This window comes from Epinephelus fuscoguttatus, linkage group LG15 (genome assembly GCF_011397635.1).
Source record: "Epinephelus fuscoguttatus linkage group LG15, E.fuscoguttatus.final_Chr_v1".
In the NCBI taxonomy this organism is placed as follows: domain Eukaryota; kingdom Metazoa; phylum Chordata; class Actinopteri; order Perciformes; family Serranidae; genus Epinephelus; species Epinephelus fuscoguttatus.
In genome coordinates, this window is record NC_064766.1 from 18,275,615 (window position 1) to 18,300,432 (window position 24,818).

The following is a 24,818-nucleotide window of genomic DNA, read 5'->3' on the forward strand; positions in this document are numbered from 1 at the left end:
TGTGTCAGAGGAGAAACGAGCCTTTCACATTTCTTTTAGTCTTTCAGTGGCAGGTAACGGCCCACAAACCTCACCGCACTTTAGGGACTATTCGTTACTGATGAAGGGACTTGTCAGGGGAGGAGGGTGGCTGGTTGATTCTTATTTCATTTATTTATTTTATTTTGATCCCCCCTATGTTCATCACTCATTGATGCTGTTTTGAAGTATGAATAAGTCAATAAGTAATTTATTCCATTGAAATATCAGTGATGTATTATAGAAAAGTGATTTATCTTTTTATAAATGACAAAAGGCACATCTGCCTCATTTTCGCTGTGGTATCGTGATACTACTCAGAACCATGATATTTTCATTGGTATCACACAGTGGGTCCCAATTTTGGTACTGTGACAACACTAATCTGGAGGGAGTTGATCTGCAAAAACTAATGAAAAACTAAACAATGATATTCAGTATTCGGTACTCGGTATTCGGCCAAGCGTTTAATAATATTCGGCTTCGGCTTCGGCCACAAATTTTCATTTCGGTGCATCCCTAGTTTAGGGCTAAGGGGAAATGGTGTTTTTTAAATAGTGTTCAGAAGCTTAAAACAAAAACATTTAATAAACAATGTTAGACTTTTTTTTTAATGCCATCTTTACCTAGATTTCTAAAGCCCAGTTCAGACCAAAGATTTGCGACGAGACTAGCTGAAACATGGAGCTACTCGCAATGTGCTGTTGGTTCACACCAATGCAACTGTACGAGCTGGTGTATCATCTCTATGCAACAACTCCCTGTGCTCCTGTTCTGATGACCAGCTATAATTTGTAGCTTCTTAAAATATGAATGAGGATAGTGATAGTGAGATACTGGGTTGCAATTGTTGTAGTGATGAAACAGTAAAAACATAAACAAAATGAGCATCAGATGATGATAAATACATAATACCATAATAAATATGCCACACTAAAGCAGCGCCAATTAATCAGTCAATGATAATGTGTGAATGAGTGTGGGCATAAGCACGTACAGTGTGCAGCAGTGCCTACTGCAGCAAGAGAAACGCGCTGTCTGGGGTCATTTTGACTCAAACAGTAGACTTCACTACAAGCTTATTGGCTTTCCGGTCTTAAACAAGCCACCAGCGATTTGACCAGCTGAGTTGCAGTTGACACCATCAGCCGCTGGCTTGAGTTGAGCTCAGATGGCCACTTCACATCGCTGCAACTTTTCTCTGCAATGTTCTAAAAGAGTTTCGTCTTGTCACGAATCATTAGTCTGAACTGGGCTTTAGTGAACCACACAACATACTATTGAGTAAAATAATGTTAAAAGACTGGGTCTGTTGTCATTTGCATTATTAAAAATGTCTGTATGATTTTAAATTAAGTTTTCTTACTTTCTTACATAATTGGAACAGAAACAAACTTCTGCTTTCACTTTGGCAGAAGTGGTCAGGGTTAGGGTTTTTAAGTCAACAACATAAACATTGTAAATGGGTCCATTTTTATTTCCTGTTGCACTGAATCTGAATAACATCAGCTGAAAGGAAATAAACATGCACCTAGCAATTGCCTAGCAATGCAATTACAGTGAAACTATTTAGACTGATTAAGACTGAATCACCATGGCGGTGGGCTCAACGCAACAATCACTTCTGATCGATTGCGGTTGCTGAGATACGTGAAATTGGCAAACTTGTTCATTTCTGTTGCAGTAGACCAGCAACTCCTGTGTTCCCCAATTTGACTTACTGTTTTTGTGGCTTTGAAATAACAGCTTCATTTTCCGGTGGGAAAGGGCTGTCTGGTGGTAAGGTAGAGCAATTAAAATATTCTAGATATAATGTACACTTAAATCAGTAATGTTTTTTTTCACATGGGCCTTCTGAGACAGCGTCTTGCTCAGTTACAGGAATGACTGTAACGGAGAATAGTGGTACTTTCCATCTTTAAAAATTACCAGTAAAACCTTTTAAAAACAATCAGACATGTTCCAGCATGATCTTAAATCGGGGGGAAATTAACAATATCGACAACCGAGATTACATGTTACCATGACTTAGCATGTAGCTACATGTAGCAGTGTAGGCTACATAATGTAAACACTTGCAGTAGCATGCCTGGAGCCTGGAAGAAATCAGTCACAAGATTGTTTGGAAAGAAAAAAACTGTCGAAAACGGAGCATTCAGAATGGATTAAAGCCTTATGAAAGATTAAACCTCATTATTTGAAACTTTTGGCACTTTGAATCGTGAAATTAAGTTTCTCTCTGTTTTTTAAGAGCCTGATTTCCTGAATTTCACTACACAACACTAAGCCACTGTAAGAGACACTACAGATCAGTGTCATCCTACAATATTGTAGTAAGTATCATATTACATCTCATGTATTACGTTCAGGAAAAGGTTATCTGCAGTGGTTTTCATGTTAAATAGGTGAATGTGGCCTTTTTTTTTTTTCAATTTTAAAAAAAGGCTGTCGCTGTAACACAGCCGTATTCCCACCAACACAGACTTCTGAGGTTAAAGCTTTCAGAGCGTTCCCCTCCCATGGGAGAAATGCTTGATTGCTTGACACTTCTCAGTCTGGCCAAAATTATAGACAGTGTCTTGAGGGAGGGGAAGTCCTTCACATTCACATGCACTTCCCTGCAAAGGAAAAAAAAAAAAACCTTTGGCAGACGGGTGAGCCAAGTTGAGTTTTTTTGGGCAGCAGCAGAGAGACAGCCTGCCAAATAGCTTTGGAGTAATTCAATTACTGTATCTTTTACAAGAATCCCATTCAGCTTGTCAGACATAAAAGGATGCTGAATGGGTGTAAAAGCACTGAAGGCTGGGGGAGCACAAAGAATTTAATTTAATGGTGAAGGAATTCCTTTTTATTTTTGAAATTACAGTGTGGGCAGTCTTGTTACCCTGTTATTTCTTTATTTGAAAAGGTAGCGGAGGTGAAATGGACACGGCAAAACGGGTCAGGGAAGCTCTCTGAGGAGGGGGCGGCAATCTCAAAATAGCTGAGACCCCAGAGTCACCACAACAGCATCATCACCAGGAACATACTTCATTCAAAGCTCTGAATTACAGTCACTGTCAAAGAATTACTGTCTCGTTGGTAATGACAGGCACCACATACGCTGAAATAACAAATAGTTTCCTGTGTAGTGAGGTGTAAGACAAACACTGTGATTCACCGATGAAACATTCATGCTCGTGTTACAGTATGCTTTTGCCAGGCAGGCAGCAAAAATGCGTCGGCATGTGAGTCTACAGCAAATTAGTTAAATGTGGCTGGACTACTGGAAGAAAGGAGGCTGAGTCATATAGTGAGGTAAGAGGATTTCCTTTGAATCATTCCAAAATACCGTCTTATCTCTTGCAATTTGGGTCCTCAAGGAGTAAATGCTAATGAGATTCATCTTTGTCACCCTGCTTTAAAATTCAAACCTAAAGGGAACAAAATAGATTTAATATCTTATGTAAAGTTTGTTGATCTAGAATATGAAAGGAGATGAGAAGTGAGGATGCAGTCTGACGTACTTTGATATTGCTGATCATGTAAACTTAAAACTATATTTAATGTGCAAAAATACAACTGTAAAAATCACATACGTACAAAGAGTGCCCCAATTTTTTGCACAGAATGATTTAAGTTATATTTTAATTGGAAATCCTTATGTCAGATTTTTGTGTCAAGTACCAGGGCCTGCACTGCACTGCACCAGACCAATAAAGCTCCCGCTGGTGGGTGACGTAATGTGAGCTTGGCCGTTTTGACATAGGAACAATATGATATTTAACAAATGATCTCAAATTACAGTTAAAAGTTAAGCTTAAATATGTTTCTCAAAACAGTTTAGACAAGAAATAGGCAATGCAGTAACAGAATATTGGTTCAAATTTGATCAGCACTGCTTAAGCGGGATATATCTGCGTCGAATCAATGCTGTAGCCTGACGTGCACCTCCCCAGAAATGCAATACGTGACACAGACCTCCTGTCTATTTTTGTTAACTGAAACCATTTCCCTCAATGGAAACAAAGCTTTTATTTACTTTCATTTCACAGATAAGAAACAAGAACTTGCGAAAACAATAAAGCCTCCACAAAATAGCATTTTAAGGTGGTGTGTGATTTATTCTGGCTTCATATGAGTAGAAGAACTCTCTGCTTGTTGGTAGTCTAATTTATATTATGTAAAATGCCACAGGCTTCGGCTAATAACGTTAGCATGTTATGATTGTGTTCAGTATAGGACAGCTGTTTTGTTAGTGAACCTTGTGAGTTGTAATGGAACTGAATTTTGTATCGTTACTTTTGTTAAATGTTGCTGTTGTTCCAAGTCTGCCAGCCGCTAGGTTAATTTATAGAAAGCAAAATGCCATAGGCTTGTGTTAATAATGTTAGCGTGTTGTATTTGTGGGGAAAATGTGTCCAGATAAAGACAAGTGCTTTGTCTGTGAATGCTGCAAGTTATAGCGAAGCCGATTTGTGTACTTATAATTGAAATAGTCTCTATTAAGCCATATTTAATGTGTGTCTGGGGTGTGTTTTGAATCAACTAAACTTTATAGCACTTCACAGAAACCCTGCTGCCAACCAGCGTTTTGGAATTGTAACTGCAGTGTGACACAGACACGCCACCGCACAAGTATAAATGATTGATCACATGATTTCTGAGTAGCCTACAACTTTTTCAGTCAGATATGTGTTGTTGCATATGAAGCCACCAAAAAGCCAAATCTGCATTTTGTAGTTTTAGAATTTTCAAATCAAAAAACAGTTTGTTTTTACATAGCTGTACTACGGAAGACAAGATCGGCCATGTATTATTCTTCTTTTTTGTGCACTGTTATCTTGTGATAATGACTTATTAATTCATTATCTCGAGATAACAAAGATTGTTATCTCGAGATAACAAAGATTGTTATCTCGAGATAATGACTTACTAATTTGTTATCTCGAGATGACAAAGACTGTTATCTTGTGATAACGAATTAATTAATTTGTTATCACGAGATAACAAAGATTGTTTTCTCATGATAATTGTCAAGTCTGATGATTGCGCGCTGGTTAATGTGATCGTCCTGATTTCAGCCTACAAGAGCTGCCACTGGTGTCCCAGGGAGGTGAAAATGGCAGATCACATTATTGATCAACGCATCAGGATGAATTTCAATCAAGGTCTGACACAGGCAGAGACTGCATTGTGTCTTTCTGTTAGAGATGACATTCAGATTAGTCCTCGTCATTTAAGGAGAAGACACACACAGACGATGGTCAAGTGATCCTGCTCATTGACGGGAAATCACATCATCTGCTATATGTGACGTACATGCCCTTATTTGGATAACACATTGTGGTATTCCCATAGACGTCGGAACTAGGGGTGTGGGGGGTGCGGCCGCACCCCTCCCATCCGCCCCCCTGCACCCCATCAATTTGTCTGACTACATTTATCTAACAATCTTTGTTATCTCGAGATAACGAATTAATTAATTTGTTATCACGAGATAACAATCTTTGTTATCTCGAGATAACGAATTAATAAGTCGTTATCACGAGATAACAGTGCACAAAAAAAAGAATAATACATGGCCATTCTCGTCTTCCGTACTGTACCCCTAATGGAAGTATTAGTCTAATTGCAACCATTGCTGATACAAATCCAGCTGGTCAATAGCTATATTGAACTCGATGCTTTGGGTTAAACATTTGTCTAACAGCTGATTATCAAACTAACCTCAGCCTGTAGTGCAGCTGAGTTTTTTCACTAACACATCAATGCCTAATTGTGACTGATTGGGCTCTTTGTTTTCCCAACTTGTAAAGACTCAAGTTCTATTTTTCCCTGACACTACAACACACTGCTTTAATAAGCACACAAGTGAACGTACACGATTGATCAATCACCTGCTGAGCTCAATCAGATGGATCGTGGTGTATCGTCTCATTATAAGTGTAGTTCCTAGACAGTTTAAACAATAACCTTCCTAATTAGAAATACAAATATGTGGCCATTGTTATGTAATGCAGTGCTCCAGCTCGTTTTCCTTAAGGCTTAAATACATATATTTGATAAAATAATGAAAGGCAGAGGTAGTCACATGTGTGTACCGGCCTGAAAAGATGCCCCCCACTCACTGATTAGAGAAAAGTAAAATCAAACATTGATTGAGGAAATTACTGCAAGGTATTAAATCATAGGGTCAAATCTGGAGTGAACAAATAATTAATTTTCTTCATTTATTCATTCTGTCTTGAGGGCTACTTTAATCAAACATTGGTCATACTGTGTGCAGAACTGAAATAGTCTAAGGAGTTTATGGCTGTCAGTTCTCAGTTTTCCAGTCATACCCAATTTATGTAGCTCCAAGACTCTTTAGGGATGCAGAAATATTTAAATAAACCATTTTGAAAAATGGCAAATGTTCCTTTTTCCCATGCCAAAATTTAGCATAACTGTAGAGCATTTTTTGGCCCCTTTTCCGATTAGATAACATAACATGGTTGATACTAATGGATGCCTTTGGTCCTCTAAATTAATAAAATACCCATGTCTTCGCTGTAGCTGTAAAAGTGAGCTCACTACAGCAGGTTTTATTTGCAAAAAAAATACTCTGCCTCACTCCTCACCTTCAGCTCTGCCTGTCATACCTGCTGCTTCTTCACATTTTTTTTTTTTTGTCAGATATTTGGTCCTTGCCTCTCTTCTCCATTCATTTTATGGTTCTCCCTATACCCTGGCTTTTCTTGAGGAGCCCCTGATGTTTTTGGTGAGACATTCTGACTTAGATAATCAGGCAGCAGTCTGCCTCACATGCTGACATTAGCGGCACTTGTGAGCTCTGCACATAGCGCACCTGACCGATACTACACAGCTATACCCTACTCCAGGGTATGTACCAAACCAATTCAGAATACCTTATCATCAGTGACTGAATTCAGTGAGGAATTTGTTGTACTTGATCCTATTCAAGGGTCAGCCATAGACCTTTTTCATGGGCCCCACCTTGGCCTTTGGCTGGGGTCATCTGTACGCAAGTCAACTTTTTCAAACCACAGTCTTCTGGGTTAAAGTCCTGTGGTTGTTTGACCTGTCCACCACCCTGATTGCATCCCTATCCCCTCCACCTTTGCTTGCGTCATATGTGGAAGGATAGGTCATACGATCACAGCCTCATGGCTCACGATTACGTGGTTTATATGTGGATTATAGTGCATTACTTTTTATTGGTATAAGTACAGACAGTGAATGAGAACAGCCTGCTCAGTTTCACTACATCAAACACAGTGGGCAAACATAACATCAAAGTCCATAAAGGTTTGACAGTCTGCCACACTACGCAGCTTGGTTCCATCATATGTCAGTGAAGTAGCAGAGTGTAAAATACAATGAAAGAACTGTACAATCTGTTTCATAGAATAACTGTTTATAAAACATCTTTATTTTCAATATAGATATTAGAGAACTTGAGTAGGTGAGAGTATGTATATGGATATTAGACATTTATTAGTGAAAGACAGTCTGATGTTATTGTAGGTTCAGTTTACAGCAACAAAAGGAACCTTGCTGTTATGATCATTTATGCTGAGAAAGCAATAGTCCTGCACACACCTACAGAAAATATTCCAAACTGGCTTTTCAAGTATTATGTCTGCTTAATATTTTTTTTAGAATGAATGCATATGGTTATAGGTGCTCTATTTCAGACAGCAAACGTGCATTCAAATGTTAAGCTGTTAAGAAAGACTCCGTCTAGTCGAACCACAAAGCCCATCGCTTTCTTTTATATCTCCATGCATAATTCATCTGTGCTTGTATTTACAACCTTCTAAGAATTAACCTGTCACAGATCCCAGGGAATAATGCCGACATATCTCTATCTGTCAAGTCCTCAACTCATATGGAGCATCCAACCTCCACATGTTCAAACAAGGCATGGATATTATGCGTCATCAGCTGACAGAAAACAAGGGACAGGGAAATTAAAAAGCCAGGAGACAAAAGAGGTGGCAGGCGAGTGAAAGAATAAATGATGACTCCCCCCTCTCCTGGAGTCAGGGGACATGTTGCATGTCATCTCGGTGTCTTGGTACGCAGTGGTGCGGTGATGATGTGCTGGGCAGGACCAGTTCAGAACAGAGTCAAGGGCAAAGGGTTGACGGGAAGCTAAACGCTCCAACTGTTTCCTGTCCCCAAACAAATATATGGATGAATGAACCCCCCTCCCAAGAAGCAAGGGTACAGGGATCAAAGAGGCACTTTCTGGTATGACCTCTGAACTGCTCAGCCATTTAAGCAACTAGAGACGCTCACAGTGGTTTGCCACAGACATCTGCTGGTTCTGAAATCCTTTTCTATTTACTTTCCTTTATATAATAACTCTCTGCCATTTTATTTAAGTGTCCAAATTCTGTGGGTAATGTGTATGTTATATAATTCCCTTGAAAAAAGTCCACAACAGAATGGAATAAGTAGTGTCAATGGCATGTTAACTACTTTCTGCTACCAATCTCAGATGCAATGCACCACATTTTATAAATTGCAATTGTTGTGTGACACTACAGAGTGAACTACTGATTGTCTTGTAGTGGGTAAGTGAACAGAAGAAGTGATTGATCCTCACATTCAGCCTTATTTAGGAACTCAATCCTAAATGGTTTGGTTTTATGCAACTAGTTTAAAGGATATTCAGTGTCACTGAGAATGCATTTTTAATGATGCAGCATAAAGTTCTATAATGAACACATCGTCGAGATGTTCACTGACAATTTTTTGCCTAAAGTTATCAAGTATGTTTATGTTTTGGCAACTTGAAGCGCTTGGTTAAATCTGCATGAATTAATTCTTTGGCCACTTGGGGTCAGCAAAAAACCCTTAACATTATGTATTTACAACAGTTGCCCTGATAAGTATATTTGCAGTTTGTACTGCAACTGATAATGAGGCTGAAGAAAAGTCTGAGTGAACTATAATAGTTATTTGTCAGTAAACCAAAACATTTAGCTGAAAGACACTTAAAGGCTCAGAACTGAGAGGACCTCAAAGTCTGGTGCTAATAAGTGGATACTTTCACTTTAAGAGTAGTCATTTTTTTCTGTTGTTATTATTTAAAAAATTAGGGAAAGATTGTGATCTTGGTTGAATATTGGAAAACTAAAGGATGACTTGAAGCACAATAAGGAATGCGCTTACATTTTCAGGATTCAACCTAATCTACAACCTTTCCCTAACCTCACCTAAGTGTTTTATTAGCCTAAACATGTTGAACATGTTGAACAGTTATTTTTAAAATTTTAATTTTCATTTAACAGTGCTGTAGGCCTAAAGTGATACTGGCATTTTCCAATTGTAAAAATTGTGTAGCATTTAACATTTTGGCCACTAAAATATGCGTCAGTCGTCTTCAGCTTGGTGCCTTTTCCTCTACATTTTGGCAAATCTCAGTAGTGGTAGCTACAGTAGGTTTCAGATTCCCTAGTTTGCCATGTCATGGATTTTTTGAAAGAAAACGGAATTTAATTGTGCCAACTCTTGTTACGATAACATTCCAAATTATCATGAATAGCCCGCTGCAATGCCACCTGGTGGTAAAACATATTAACAAACGCTCATTTAGATGTTTTTGTAATGTTGACAGGCTAATTTAGATTTAATAGGTTGTGTTTCCTTTATTATAGGGCTTAATGTTTTCTGTGGCTCCAGATAGATGTTTTTTTTTTGTTTGTTTGTTTTTTTAGATATTTTTAGGGCATTTTTGCCTGTAATTGATAGGACAGCCAAGTGTGAAAGGGGGAGAGAGAGAGGGAGTGACATTCAGCAAAGGACCAAAAGCTGGAGTCGGACCAGCGCAGCTGCGGCAACAGCCTTGTACATGGGGTGCCTGATCTATCCACCAAGCCACCAACGCCCCTCCAGATAGATTTTAACATTATTTTCAGTCAAAAATGGCTCTTTGCCGACCCTGGCCTAAACTAACTTTTGGGACGCAAGACATAACTGTCTCCGGTTACACTTTGTGAACTTTCCTGCACTGGAAATAACTCTTGCCAGTGAACTTATTAGAACTCTATGTGATTTGTAAGTCATTAATGTAGCAGCTAACAACTATTTGCTTTCTAAAGAGATAATGGCATCCTGAGCAGAGATTAGGTGATGCTCTCTGTGTGTGTGTTGGTGGACAGTCCGACTGCATAGTAGGCTATGCAAGACTTAAAGGGAAATTTCGGTTTATTTCAACCCGTCTCCTATCGTCCTAAATTTGTTTCAAGTGACTAGTGACATAGAAATAATAGTTAGCATGTTAGCCGTTAGCCTAGATACAGCCGTAGCGTCAGACCTGTTAAAACGTAATTGAACGGGCATCCCTTCAAGTGCAAAGTTAGTCCACTAAACAAGCTTTTTCTCCACAAAGACCGCCTCATATCATTAGGATAAATGTCAGAGAACATATAGAAAACGACATGTAAACGTGTTGTCTTACCTTACTGGTGTGCTGCCATGTTTGTTGTTTACCATTTAGCTAAGGCTGCAACCGGTCCCATTCCTTGCAACAGAGGTATTCCTCTTCTGTGGACATTGGGGTACAGCATTCACAAGTAACGTTACACCACTGAGCTCCAGAGCTAAATCCTTCCAGCAGCTATTCCTCCTCTCTCATCCTCTAACGTTACCTGTTGTTCCTCTCTCTCTCTCCTCCTCCATTCTTCAATTTCACAAAGCTCTTCGTCAGTGTATTCTGGCTCAAATAAATAAGGGCAGCCATCAAACTCTGCAAAATCAAATTCCTCCTCCACAAGGTTGAAGTCTGGCAAAAAGTCAGCCATTATTCTATAAATCTTTAATAAAATAAATGAATGAACCTTTCAGGCTACGGTCCGGTTCTGCCTTGCAGCTGCTGTGGCTTGTTCTCGTGAGATTTCAGGCACGCTATGAGATCGCTGCTTGTTCTCGCAATATTTCGGCCGTGCTTTGGGAAGCAGAGGTAAACGGTAAACACACGGTAAGGTAAGACAATAACTCTGAAGACCACCTAAATGTGGAATGTTTGTATATAGGCTTTCCACATCGAGAGGCGATGGCCGCCCTTATTTATTTGAGCCAGAATACACTGACGAAGAGCTTTGTGAAATTGAAGAATGGAGGAGGAGAGAGAGAGGCACAACAGGTAACGTTAGAGGATGACAGAGGAGGAATGGCTGCTGGAAGGATTTAGCTCTGGAGCTCGGTGGTGTATTGTTACCTATGGATGCTGTACCCCAATGTCCACAGAAGAGGAATACCTCTGTTGCAAGGAATGGGACCGGTTGCAACCTTAGCTAAATGGTAAACAACAAACATGGCACCACACCGGTAAGGTAAGACAACACGTTTACATGTCATTTTCTATATGTTCTTTGACATTTATCCTAACAATATGAGGTAGTCTTTGTGGAGAAAAAGCTTGTTTAGTGGACTAACTTTGCACTTGAAGGGATGCCCGTTCAATTACATTTTACTTGAAACAAATTTAGGACGATAGGAGACGGGTTGAAATAAACCGAAATTTCCCTTTAATTCACCTGCAAGGACGTCAAACTAATGTAATTTTTTGGTAGCACTGTGGCATATTGAGAGGTAAAGCAAACAAACAATGTAGCTGAGGATTGTATATCTGATTTGTTCATTTATATGATAATAAAATAATTTATAGTTAAATTTCACCATTGCATTTTGATTATTGAATAATTTTAATACTGAGTTGATGAAGACCTGGGTCAGGTTATTTTGGGTTGTGTGAAAAACAATCCTCTTCTTTCCATTGAGTTTTTAATCTCCATTTGCTGCCAGCAACCATTCTTTCCTCTATTAACTTGTCTCATCACCGCTATTGTTGAAGGGAATTAATGCTGCACCATTACTAATGAAACTCTACCAACGTAGCTTAGCATGAGCAAATTAATCCAGCACCATTACACTTGTAGAAAGGTTGCATTTGCAGTTCCATGTGACATGCGTACATGCTAATTTGAATGCAGTCAGTGTAATGTGCTTTGGATTAAGATTCTAATGTAATGAATTCATAAATCAAGTTCAAGGTTAAGGTTATTTTTATTATACTGTATTAAGAAAAATCAGCGCATGCCAGTAACACTCTTTGCTCCTCGGCGAAGGGCTTCCCGGACAACTCAAAATCCCAAGCCCTCCTGAGAAGCTCCAATTACAACAATAATGACATGACGTTGTATTTACACAAGATGGATCCTCTCTCGCCATAACCATGATAAAAGCCGTGTGCAGACCACTTCCGAATCATAGATATGCTCCGAACATCATATGTAGCTACTGTACTGTAAGTGACAAAGCAAGTTTGTAGTATATGAACATATTTTGTAGGAGAGTTGAGGCACTAGCCATTTTACAGATTCCCTACTTACGTCAATGACCTCACACCATGTAGCAAAGGTTACTTCCCTTTCTTTAGTCTATAATCGATTAACTTCTAAAGTCTATTACGTCAATTCTTGTGGGCATGTAAGACACAGATTGAAAGTTCACAATGACTCCCGTCATTGCCAGCAGAGATAAGTCTGCTGCATTGACTGTCAATAACATGGCAGTCTCCGAGCAGCTTAGTGGGAGCTCTCGTCTCGTCTTTCCTTCCTAAGCCTCCGAGGGGGCCGTGTGGTGAACTGGCAGCCGCAACTCCTTTCATCCATTCTGAGAGAACTGAATAAAGTTCAGAGGAATTACAAGAATCTACCCAGTTAGACTCAGAGTAGCTGGAATAAGCACCATTACTCAATCAGTCTCACAAATGTTTATACAATTGCCAACGTGACGTGGATGAATCAGCATGGCTGGGGATAACTGTGGAGCATGTGGGCCGATGACACCTAACTCAAAGCTTACATTCATTCATTTAGATCTCCTGCCAGATTGCTGGAGATGTTGTGGGAGAACACAGTGTCTCTCAACTTGTTCCTCCAAGATTTTCTCTGCCATATTTCAAACCACCAAACCACTGGGTGAAAAGTTCTCTAATCAGCGGGGTACTAATCCAAACACTACTCCAGCATGCCAGTTGCAGTTAGAAATGCTTGACAGGGTGGTCTGTTTAACAAAACAGAATGTATTTACCCAGCAGATTCAGATTGTGAAAATTTTAAGACGCTGTGGCAGCCATCTGCCAAACGCTTATTTATGTTTTGTGGAATAAACACGTCCATGCCCATTACTTGGCAACTACAAATGATTTGGTTTAACTGTGAATTGCATGAAAATTAAACCTCCCCTCTCAATGAAGTCGATGTAATGGCCTGCCACTTTTGTGAATTGCAATTAAATCCCCCAAAGCCAACCTGATTTGGACTTAAGAGCGGGAGAAAAGTGCTGTAATTAAAAACGCTCTCATGTCCCTTAACCATATCGAAAAATATTATGAGAGGTTTTAGATGCAGATGAGGTTCAGCAGGAGTTCTTCTGCATTAAAGGCTATTGTTCGATAGGGCCCATGTGGTGCAGTAGTGTAATAATTGTCTCGCCAAACGATTCAAATTGGTCTAATTGGATAATTTGTATTAATCTGTAAAAATGTTCCCATTATTTATAACAGAATACATAACTAAGAAGCATTAAACAAAATTAGAAATGTAATGGCAATCAATCCAAACTTCCTCCTCAGTTACAGCGTGTGTATTTTAACATTTTATCTTGCACACTGCCTCTTAGTTGAAAAAGACCTTAAACCGGTGTTGAATGATAGTGAGTGACAGTGCCACAGTGCACCACAGGAGAACAGCCTTAATACCAACACATTTTGAAGAACCCCTGAAGGTCTGCAGCTAAAAATAAAAACAGGGCTAACTCCCTGATGCAGAACACCTGTCCTAGACACTGTTTATCCTGGACTCCCTTTATTACTTGTCCTTAACATTCAAGAGAAAACAGGCTTGGTATTAGAACTAAACACCAAAAGGGTATCTTTCATCCAAAAAGTAAACAACCTCAAACCTTAAGTTATAAAAGATCCACTCTTGAATGATTTATGTTCTTTTCATGAGCAAAGACTCCGTCATAACTATAATCAGCAGAGCTTAGTTTGGACAAAAAACATCCTTGAGCGACGGAGATGGGAATCATAAGCATAAGACGGAGGGAAGGGAGGAGGGGGGAGGGCGAGCCATCCAGGATTCTTTGACCATCCGCTATGAGGGAAACCAACTCCTGGGGAAAGTGATTAGACTAGGCTCACTGCAGGCAACTTGGTGATTGGCTAAAAGAGCTCATTTGCATGCTGCTCTCATCTTCAACAAACTCTCAGGAAGCACCGGTGGATAAGGTCAGCGGTGTCAGTCTGCCTGTGTGCCAGCCCAGAATGTAAACAGATCAAACGCACAACAGCCGTTTAAGCGAGTGCAGGAGGAGCCTGTGTTCTTGATCATCTGGACAATGATGACCTCAAACTCATGTCAGAGGTGATCCTGGCATCCTGACAGCCAGATGTAGGGATGTCTGAACAGTCGCAGAACCACTCTAGTAAAGTCAAGGTATAGCTTGGATGAACGCACTTCAGGGTATGGAGATTGCAAATGTGATATTCTATCAATAAGGTGAAGAGGATCGCTGATGTGCCTTTGTGGCAGGTCAATAATCTGTCTTCTTTGACCTGCAGTGAATACATCAATGTCTAAGAGCACAAATTCTGCATCTATTTAAAGTTTTTTTCTTTTACTTTAAAATGGAAATAGACAAGTTTTTTGCTTTAACTTATCAATATGAAGTTACTGTTTATTGCACAATGTGATGGCTATAAAACAATGACACCATCACTTTTAGACTGATTCCCTATAAGCCTTGCTTTTACTAGCCAACTGGTGATCCTGGGCCCAGATCTTTGAATCTGCTCACTCCACTGAGTTCAAATTAAAGTATTTATCTGGGTTAGGGTTAGAGCAACCACTGAGTATGACTTCCCAAGAAAATGAAGGCTCAATTTACGGCACAAAGGAAGTGCGTCAACCATTGTGCAACCAAAACCAGAAGAGGATAGTGCTTTTGTTTTCCCTGGTAACTATCGGTAGCTATCCCCAGCTACCAAAGGTTATCAGTCCAAGTTCTTTGCAGCTACTATCATCGATAGAAATGGCTGCCAGTGGATCGGCAAAAGTAACGGTGTAAACTCTACCTGGCGAAAGAAAAAGAGTCCCTTTGCTACAATTAGTGAAGATGCCTACCCTTCTGATCGCCCAAGACTCAGTAGAAATCTGGGGAACACGAATGTCTTTAGAAAATGTCATGGCCAATGGTTGTTGAGATATTTCAGTCTGGACCAAAGTGGTTGACTGATTGATGACTGTATATGAAGTACATCCCCAAAGCAACACAGCTAAAAATGTCCAGATTTGTTTGTAGTCTTGTCTAAATGGAAACAAAATTTCTGGCACAAGACGCTCACTAACTACTACTACACCTAACTGTGTGTGTTGCGTCATCATGCATGCGACCACGTCATTCTCAAATGTAAAAAAGAACAGTTGAATTGTTGGGAAGCATTCTGCTCTGACGTTACCATTGTCCAACAATTTCAAATTCAACAAATGTTAAGCAAATTACTCAATCATTTAATTGTATCTTACCACACAGAGGAATAACAACAATGAGTAAGCAAGCATATTTCAATAAGAAGTGACCGTTCTTCTCCAACAGCTGACCTACAGTCAGCTAATAATACTAAAACTTACATATTACTGGTAAGTAAACACATAATTATATAAATGACATTAATTTATTCTATTTAAGAAAGTAGTGTAATGTTATTTAAGAACATTAATTAACATTAGCACACGGGTCAATCATGTAAATGCACCAGAGTTAACCATACAGGTTAATTTCCATCATCATCCCCTGGCAGGTTGATGGCTTAAAGTCAGTTTTTGTGACAAATTGTGGAAAAAACCATGCAGTGTACTGGTTATAAAAATAGATCTCAAAAGAAATGAAAAGGGAAACACAAAGTTGTGACAAAGCATCTTTAACTACGAGCAGTTACTGTGGTGAGATGATGTATCAGTCCAACCCTTGTGACTCTCTTTGCCTCTATGTTGCTCCCTCCTGTGTTATGTTAATGCTGCGTCTTCAGGATAGTCAGGACTGATAAAGGTTTCACTGTTGGTTTTGATATAAAGCTTCACAGAACGTCACACACGACTGGCGACCGGCTCCTTTTTCATCCTGCAGTGGCATTAAATGTCTCAATGCCATCTGGAGCTGCGAGAGTAGAAACTCTCCCTTTAAAGATGCCCATTTTAATTGGTAAATATTTACTTGCAGGAGCTCTCGGCGGGCACACACACGACTTCTAATGAAGCACTTTAAAGCCTATGGGCTCTTGCTGCTTACTTTGAGTGTGATTCTAAACAAATGCAACCTGGGGTTGAACTGTTGATAACGGTTGATAAGGGCCGATGAAACACAACGCTAAACACTGTGGCGAGCATGCAGTGCATAATAACTGCTCCGGTACAATTACCGTGTCACTGTTAACGCTGTGCTTCCCTCTATGTGTGTTTGTGTTGGTGTGTGTGTGGTTTGTGCAGTCATGTGTACAAGTGTATGCGTGTCTGTGAGTGCCGGGGCTGGTTGGCAAAATCCAATATCACAATATTTTTGACCCAGTATATATATATATATATATATAAATCTATCAGGGGAATACAAAGAGATTGCAAAATTAGGTTTTTTCTCTGATTTATAAAACTGTCCCTTATGTGGCTCCATAGAATTTAAAAGATATGTAAATGTGTGTAAAGAAATTTCTGACATAGATGAATGTCAGCATCGTCAGAAAAAAATACACTCAACTAAACCAGACAGATGAGCTCAGATTTTTTTTTTTTAATGACCTGTTGCTTGTATGTAAGGTGCATGTACATCTCCATGTGTGACTGTGCCTGTCTGTGAGTCTGTAGATGCCTGTATGTCCTTGTGCGGCACTTGCTTAGGTGTGTATGAGCTGATGTGCACCTGTGTATCTTTACACCTGCTTCTCCAAGGTTTGTGCTTATATTGACACGTTTGCATCCATTGTGTGTGTGTGTGTGTGTCTAGTTTGTGACTGTGCCGCTGCGTGTTAGCACTTGTATCCTAATGTGCACGCCGGGCCTGTGTGCACATTAATCTCTGCTGCAGCGGCAGCACGTTGCCTTGTATGCACTGCTCTCTATCCCTGACCCAGTATGCTGTGTGATCCTGCCTACAGCCTCATTTGTCTCCATCAGGGGACAGGCGAGGTTACGACTCACCAAAGCGCAGTACGTTTCTGGCGGATCTCCACACGTGATATTTGGGGGGTCGAGGGCCACTCGCAGGTACTTTGTCATGTCGGTGGCTTCTGGCTGACAGGCCATGTAGTCCCACGCCAGGCCCTCCTCTGTATAGATCTGGGACTTGCACACGTCATAGTGTCCCCAGGCCGCCGGGTAATGTTGCATGGCATGTGCCACGCTGGTGCACACAGCTTGCAGAGTGAACAATATGGGCCAAAGCATCGCTGATCTCAATTTGTATGGTCTCTGTGGAACTTCTTTTTGTCTTTACAGCTGCTGCTTTGTCACAGAAATGACAATATTGCCGAGAGTTTTCTAAATTAACTGCAGCTTTGAACGGTGCAATGGTGCATCTGGGAACTGTGGCAGCATGTTGCTACTTTTGTGTGAGCAGCTTCAGGCAACGATTAGCCCCCATTCAGTTATTTTGTCTTTGATTGCTGCCACTTCTGCCTGGCTGATGAGGTGTGTCAACAAGGGAGCTTCTTCTTCACGAGTGTTGGGTGTTGATGAGAGGGTCAACCAACGGTCAGATGTGATGTGCAAAGAGGACTGACACTCCTCATAAGTCAGTGGCTGTCAGATGTCTTAGCTCGATCTCCTGTCAGTTGCAGATTTTGCAGCAGACAGCATCCTAAAGGATAGGAAAAAAATACAGTTTGGTGAATTAAACAGGTCACATGAAACATTTGAAATACTGTTTTAAAATATTAACAGAGATCCAGTATGGTTTGAGGGCACTGAGGTGGATAAGTGGTGCGTCACACTACCTACTACCACTCACACACACATACATAATGTATACAAAATACAGGGCTCCACTGTGTATGTGTATCCCTCAATAATAACCCTGCCAAAATCACTGTATACAATTCAAATGGAGCTTGTTCTGCAAAGCCTAATCTCCATTTGATTTTCATACAAAAAGGCTTATTTCCATGTGTCAAGTCACTGCATTTAAGTTATTGCTTTTTCCCATTCTCTTGCTCCTTTATAGCCGAATGTGGAGTTGCGTTTGTCCCAGTGCCTTCAGAGGCATTTGGGAAATATTAAAGTAAAATTGGGAGACAGAAATGGTCTATTTGAGGGATTGTGCATTTCTCGGAGCTATCACAAGCCATCAGTCAGATGGCCTAAGTCATCAGGTAATGGTGCCTGGCAGCAGTCAGTGGAGACCCACACCATCTCAATGTCTCAGGTACAGCGTGTGTGCGGTAGCGGGGAAAATAAAATTGAGCAGCTATATACAGCTGCCTGCAACAGAGTAATGACACTGTAAATAGGAGTTAAGTTACTGTTGACTGTCAATGTGCTCAGACGGCCTGAGGTTTTGCCATAGTGAAAAAGAAGTCTTATGTGCCCGCGAGTGGCTGTTCAGAAAAATGTACTTACATTTCAATTCAACCTTTGCCAGCTTAGGGCACAATTCTCACCAAGCATGTACAGTTATCCGCTTTAAAAGCCCATTACAAGTTTGCAGTGTCACATCACATTTATTCTAACGCATATTCAGACTTTAAAAAATGCCTGGCACAATCAGCTGGTACGTGCAGTTGAACCAGGAGCTTTCCGGTCAGCAGCTTTACCCTCTACCCTTCAGGCTACAGCTTTGACTGACAGTCACTGCGGAAATGAAAAAGTTTCAGGTAAAATGGCGTTTGAAGCATGTTGAGAGTCTTTAATGTTCAGAGGAAAAGAGCTACTTGTGGATTTGTGTCAAGAGATTATGTCTTTTATCAGAGATTATCGAGTCAGATCATATTAATTGACAGATACATTTCAATAGAAAGGTTTATCGTGTGAAAGGAGAAAGATTCAGATCAGATGTGGGAAACACAAACTCATCTTAATGAGTCGCTGTGGCTCACACATGCAGGCTGGTTTTCATTGCTCCCTGCTGACATATGGAGGCATTAGAATTCAGTATTTTAACTCGGCCATCTTGGCTGGATGGAAAATTGTGCCAATTTCAATAGGTTTTTACCACATCTAAGGCAATTACAGCTTTCCTCTTCCAACCTAATGCCCCTTTTACAAAATGACTACAGGCTTGAATACATTCCAACTGTAATGACAGATGTTCATCTGAGCCAGTAAAAATTATCTGCACTGCCATTCAGCCTTGGCAGACCCTTCAAAGTGAGCCATGTCAGGAGGTATGGATGGCAGGCTTCGTTCGACAGACCTCTGGTGGGAGAGGGGGGGGGAACCCGGTGGGAATAAAAAACGTACAGGGAAAGAATTTTGGCTCTTTAAATGTGTTCATGTCAATCAACCAGACTCCTAAGAAGAGGCAAATTACAAATTTGATAACACGGCTGGAGCTTTGAGTGATGAATAAGCCATTTCTTTCTGCGTGTATCAAATTTCATAAATATAAATGTCAGTCCCGTATCAGAGATGCGTCACGGGGTGGACCACTCTCAACTCACATGGCCACACACACATGCATTCACACACACATAGATACCCCCCCACGGTAACGCTGAGGTTGACTTTCATTATAAAGACAGTCAAATTAGGTACCAGCTGCGGGGTCGTGGAGGTCGCCTATCTTATTTTTATTTAATAGGGAACATTCAAAGCTAATAAGCGACAGCAAATGGAGCTAACCATGGGAATATTGGATTTAATTCATAGACACTTGGAGTAATAAAATCTATACAGATGAAAGGAAGGTGTCAGGATGCTCAGTGGACCTCCATGGACAGGTACCATTCAACATCAGAGTGCTGCGTAGGTGACAGGAAGGGGGGGAAACAGCGCACAATGTCTTCATTATCCTCAGTAGACAATTTCTGCATACAGTAAGTGTTCTGACACCATTTAGAAAGCTAATTCATCTCCTACCAAGAAAAAAAATCAAAGAAACGACATCAAAATCTTGACTTAAAATCACACAGAAAATCTACGAACGCGTTGTCCACAGCAAAATTAGAACCTTCTTCTCTTGTTGCTCCGACCCCTGCGTCTATACCTCACACCCAATCGCAGTCAGAACACAAGGAGAAACTCAGGAATGTCATAATTTCACCGAGAAAAATATGAGGTCAGATTCTATATTAAAAGTCATCAATATTTGAGCAGCTCTCCGTATGCAGGGAGAGAGGGAGAGAGCTTAGAGCTTAGGGTGACCCCCCCCCCCCCCCCCTCTCTGTCTCTTTTCCTTCACTTGTTTTTGAAGCCTCTGAAACACCCCCTTGTGTCCGCTTGCATTCCATCCCCTGGGCAGCTCAAGCATGGCAGAGTGTTTTAAAAGTCAGCAGGCAGCCGTGCCCCGTGGCTTATATTGGTTACAAACTCCCAGCAAGACTCTTAAAAACCATGGCGGATGTATTCCATTCATTTTATAGTAATCCCGCTAAAGTGTGGCTTTGCTCTCTGTCTCAGTGTGGCTTTCTGATCGCCTCTTGGCTCCCATACAGGGCAAAGTGAAAGGGGGGAGCTGTCCACGGTGCTGAAATACAGGATTTCAAATCTGCTCCTATAAGGGAAACTCTGACATCAGTGATTTCAAGATGACACTTATATTGATGGTAGAATGAAAACAAAAAAAAAGAAAAGCCTCTGACAGCCAGAAACTGATGCCCCCTCTGCGGTTTATCCTGCAACAATTGCTATTTTGTTGTCTTGCCTTTCTATACCGAGCACCTGGTCAGGATTTTGGATGTGCACATATACAATGCCGCCTCGTTGTGTTTATTGATTTTGCTGACTTCCAACCAATAGCTTCTGATCCATGGCCAGTTTGAGCAGACTGATGCTTTGTGGCTGGCTGATGAGTGCAACAATAAACGGGTTAATGCTTCCAACGTTTCCCGAGCCAAGAACCAACCCTTCCATATGAGTCACAGTGGGATCGACTGGCAAGCAGAAGCATGTCTGTACTGGCACGTATTTGTCTTATTATTGTCTTCCACTCCTTCGTTCCCTCTCTCTGGGTATCTCATTCAAGTCCCTCAGTCCAGCTCTTCCTCTCTTCAAACCCTTCTCCATTGCTTTGTCTCTCAACAGCACCCTGGCTGCACTGGATCCATAAACACATAAAGCATTACAATTAATGTCCGAGGGCTGCACCTTTAGCCTCTGCAATTGGAGTCACTTTTTATTTACAAGTACTGGCTGTGCTTTCCTACAAAGAGCTTTTACCCTGAGAGGATGTGGTTGATGTGGAGACAATATGAGGGGTCCCTCAGTGTGGAGCCCAGCCAGAGAGCCAGGCTGCCTGCACCACTGCCACACATGAAATCTGATGCCATACATTATTCACAGTTCTTCTCCTGGAGCACTAACATGCAAAAATGTAGAATGTGTTGAAAACGTTTTAATATCCAGGACATGTAACAGTCATGCAATTAGAGACACAGGACAGAGACCAAGGCAAAAGTCTCATAATTTCAGAATTTGTTAGGTCGTATACCTGATTTAAATAAAAATGCAAAGACAGCAACCATTTATGACAACTTAAGACATCCAACAGAGGCTGAGCTCAGTGTGTTCTGGGTCAGATTTTGCGCAGAGGCGAGGCACACCTAGATCTGACTTTACTGACCTGCTGCGCAACAGGTTAAAGTCACATTACTTCATTTATTAACCCACTTAGGATAATGGGGATACATTAAGAATGACAGCAGCTTTGTATAAAGTGAATACAATGCATATTTATATTTATAAGCCCCCATCTTGCAAAACAAAGAAACCCTCCTCAATACAGTGAAACTTCTTGGAGAGGACAATAGCAAAAAGATGTGGTCCGTTTTAATTCTGTTTCAGAGGAGCCGCTCATTCCTTATTCATTTAACCCACTTCAAACCTGATTACAGTTCACGTTCCGCCCATGAAACAGGCCACTGTAATTACCCTATTATCGCCCATTTAGTCACGATTGTCATCATCATACAAGTGACGGTATGCAAAAAGCAAAGTGAACAGTCTGAATGCTGAAAACACAACAATACTCACATTTAAAAATGCGCTCCTGGGACGAGCCACTCATTCAACAAGTTATTAGCCAAGAGTAGTTGCGGAAAGATTTTCATGCGCCTTTGACTGAATCTTCTCTTTGTGATTTATTCAGATTTCACCTGACGGATCAATAAAAGCAATGTATGCGCAGAAAGCGCGCATTCACGTGAAGAGAACAGCGTTTTCTCAACTTTTCTTTAAACTTTTGCGTCTCACTGAAGCAGCCTTATCTTCCGAATAACGCTCCGGGACTTGCTCACATTTAGACTTTTTCTTTCGCGCTTACAAACGCCGCCGAGTATCGACTGCTGGTGTCCACACAGGCTGTTTGGCTTTACGTAGCGCTGCTCTTGGCGCAGCGTTCATCGGAATGGCGCACGAGAAAATACTCAAAGTCGCCGTCAAAGGGGGGTTCACAGTGGTCGCAAATTCATTTAAAGTCCATCAGCGCGTATTGAAACACATCCCGATGGAGAGCAACTCTTGGAGTCGTTTGGGTAGATTTCTCAGCCCAGCCGAGTTGTGGACGGGGAGAGGAGGGGAGAGATAAGCAATCTTCCTCAAATGGAGCCACTATGTCCAGTTACATACGAGCGCTCCGCCGGGTCCTAAAGATAATACTGACTTGCTTGTAAATCTCAACTTCAAACCTTTTGTTTTACGCGGCTGTTGAAATTGAGCAAATGCGCAAAAATACCCAGCCGTCATTTATTCTCTGTATCTTAGGGGTTTTTTTTGCCACAGAGGGTGATTTTGTGTCTAAAATGCAACTCGTGTTTAGAATCTAACAAAGCAGCTGACTTTGTCTTGTGATGCTTTTGAAAATGCTTATCCATACGAAGGAAATCATCTTAAACTCTTTGCATGATACGAATTGATCAGTAAGCGGAGACACACCTGCAGTGGCACCAAAGTGGAGTGTTCTATTTAAAGTTGCTCGATAATCACTCAGCAATGGGCTGCATCGCTTTTTACAGCAGCGTCCAACTCTTGCAGCCCAAACAGCTGCATGTCCAGACGCACTGATGTCATTTGGAAAGCACAACAGTTACAATCATGTCGACTACAGCATACAGTAATTATTATCAGCACCTGTAATAAGGCGTATCACGCAAGTGTTACCTTACTGACCATTGAGTTTTTATCATCACATTACAGGAGCCACTTACATGACAAGGAATGCATGTGGAGAGTAAATCCAGCGAAACTTAACGGAGGCGAGTCCTCAGGGCAGAAATTCAAAGTACGGCACAATTAGGATGCAGAATAACTCGCAGAGGAAATTAAAAACTATATCTGACAGTGCATTATTTGGTTGTTTGCCTTTACGCTTATTACAGCCCGCAGGTCATAGACACAGAAACCAGAACAGCACCGATGCTTTCGGAAAACAAAAAACACAGATCTTACCTTCCATCTGATAATGTGTGAGGCTGGAGCTGCGCTGGCACAGAAAAAAAAGAAAAGACAAAACTGGAAAAACTCCTCTGGTCGGAGTTGTTGGTGTAATTATTCGGCGAATTTTGAAGGCAGAGCTGAAAGAATAACTACACTTAGGTGCGTCTACCGGGCTCCCTTGGCGAGGAGTCATAGATGTCACCCTCTCCACTACAGGGTGCCAAGCAGCACGGCAAACAACCGCGGTGACAGGTCGCTTTGAACACGCATTTTAATTGTGGTGTAATGCCAACTGGTGGAGATTGCACGATAAGAACAACCGCGCCCATCTGAAGGTCACCACAGTAATTGAGTGGACCGTATCCCATGTCGGTGCTATAAAGCCTGCAAACCACTGAGTTGTAGAATCACTAACTCAAGCACTTATATTCTCCAGTCATGATTTTAGAGCTGTGTTAAATAACTGTGTTTCTTCACAGACACAGCAAACCAGGGCTGTTTTTTTCTGTTTGTAAATCATTTAAGAAGAATAAGTGGAAACTGTGCAGGAAAGCTTTTCAGTTTTTTCTCATTATGCTGGTATTTTAATGTAATTCACTGGGATGTTCAGCACCCTGGACAGCTCCTGCACCCTACAGGCAACTTCCCAACATGCTGGAGTGGGTTTTCAGCGAATAAAGTAAAATATGATTAATTAAAATTACGCTTTAAAGCACTTTGTAAGAGTCCTTTAGTAAAGTAGTTTGTGATGAATACAGTTTATTATAGCAAAAACTCATTTGGGGCTCCCAGTGGGCTCCATCCTTCCCAGCATCCTCCCTTATGTTCTCATATTTAGTCATTCTTCTTTCCTCCCATCCTTACATCCATTCATCCATTATATTTCAAAATGTAAGAATAAGCCCACCGGAATGAACCACTGCATTTTCAAGGGGTCCGTTTGACCTTTGTCTCTTTCATTCCTTGCAGAAATCAGAATACGCAAGTCTAATTTCCAACCCTCTTTTCCTCACTCTTCATCACTCCCCTTTTGCAGGATGTACGCTAAGCAGCTAAGTGTTTAAATGCCCCCAAACAGAACCACAGCCCGTATCGATTTCTTGCAAATTAATATGCAACGAAAGAGCTGTAATCCCATTAAAAAGTGACAATGCCATTTCT

General features: G+C 40.9%; 1 protein-coding gene across 4 annotated transcripts in view; it reads right to left on the minus strand.

Moving 5' to 3' along the window:
• The window catches only part of LOC125901995 (netrin-G1-like), an 86,419-nt gene extending 62,510 nt beyond the window's left edge, over positions 1-23,909 (minus strand). For 2 of the 4 annotated variants that reach the window (XM_049598067.1, XM_049598065.1), the window contains exons 1-2: positions 22,257-22,764; positions 17,271-17,928 (exon numbers count right to left, since the gene is read on the minus strand). In XM_049598067.1, the coding sequence (XP_049454024.1) occupies positions 17,271-17,516 (246 nt within the window). In that variant the 5' untranslated portion in view covers positions 17,517-17,928; positions 22,257-22,764. Of the gene's footprint in view, positions 1-17,266; positions 17,929-22,256; positions 22,765-23,669 lie in introns of those variants that run through there. The other 2 variants (XM_049598066.1, XM_049598068.1) reach the window with 2 other exon arrangements.
• Positions 23,910-24,818: the final 909 nt, after the last annotated feature.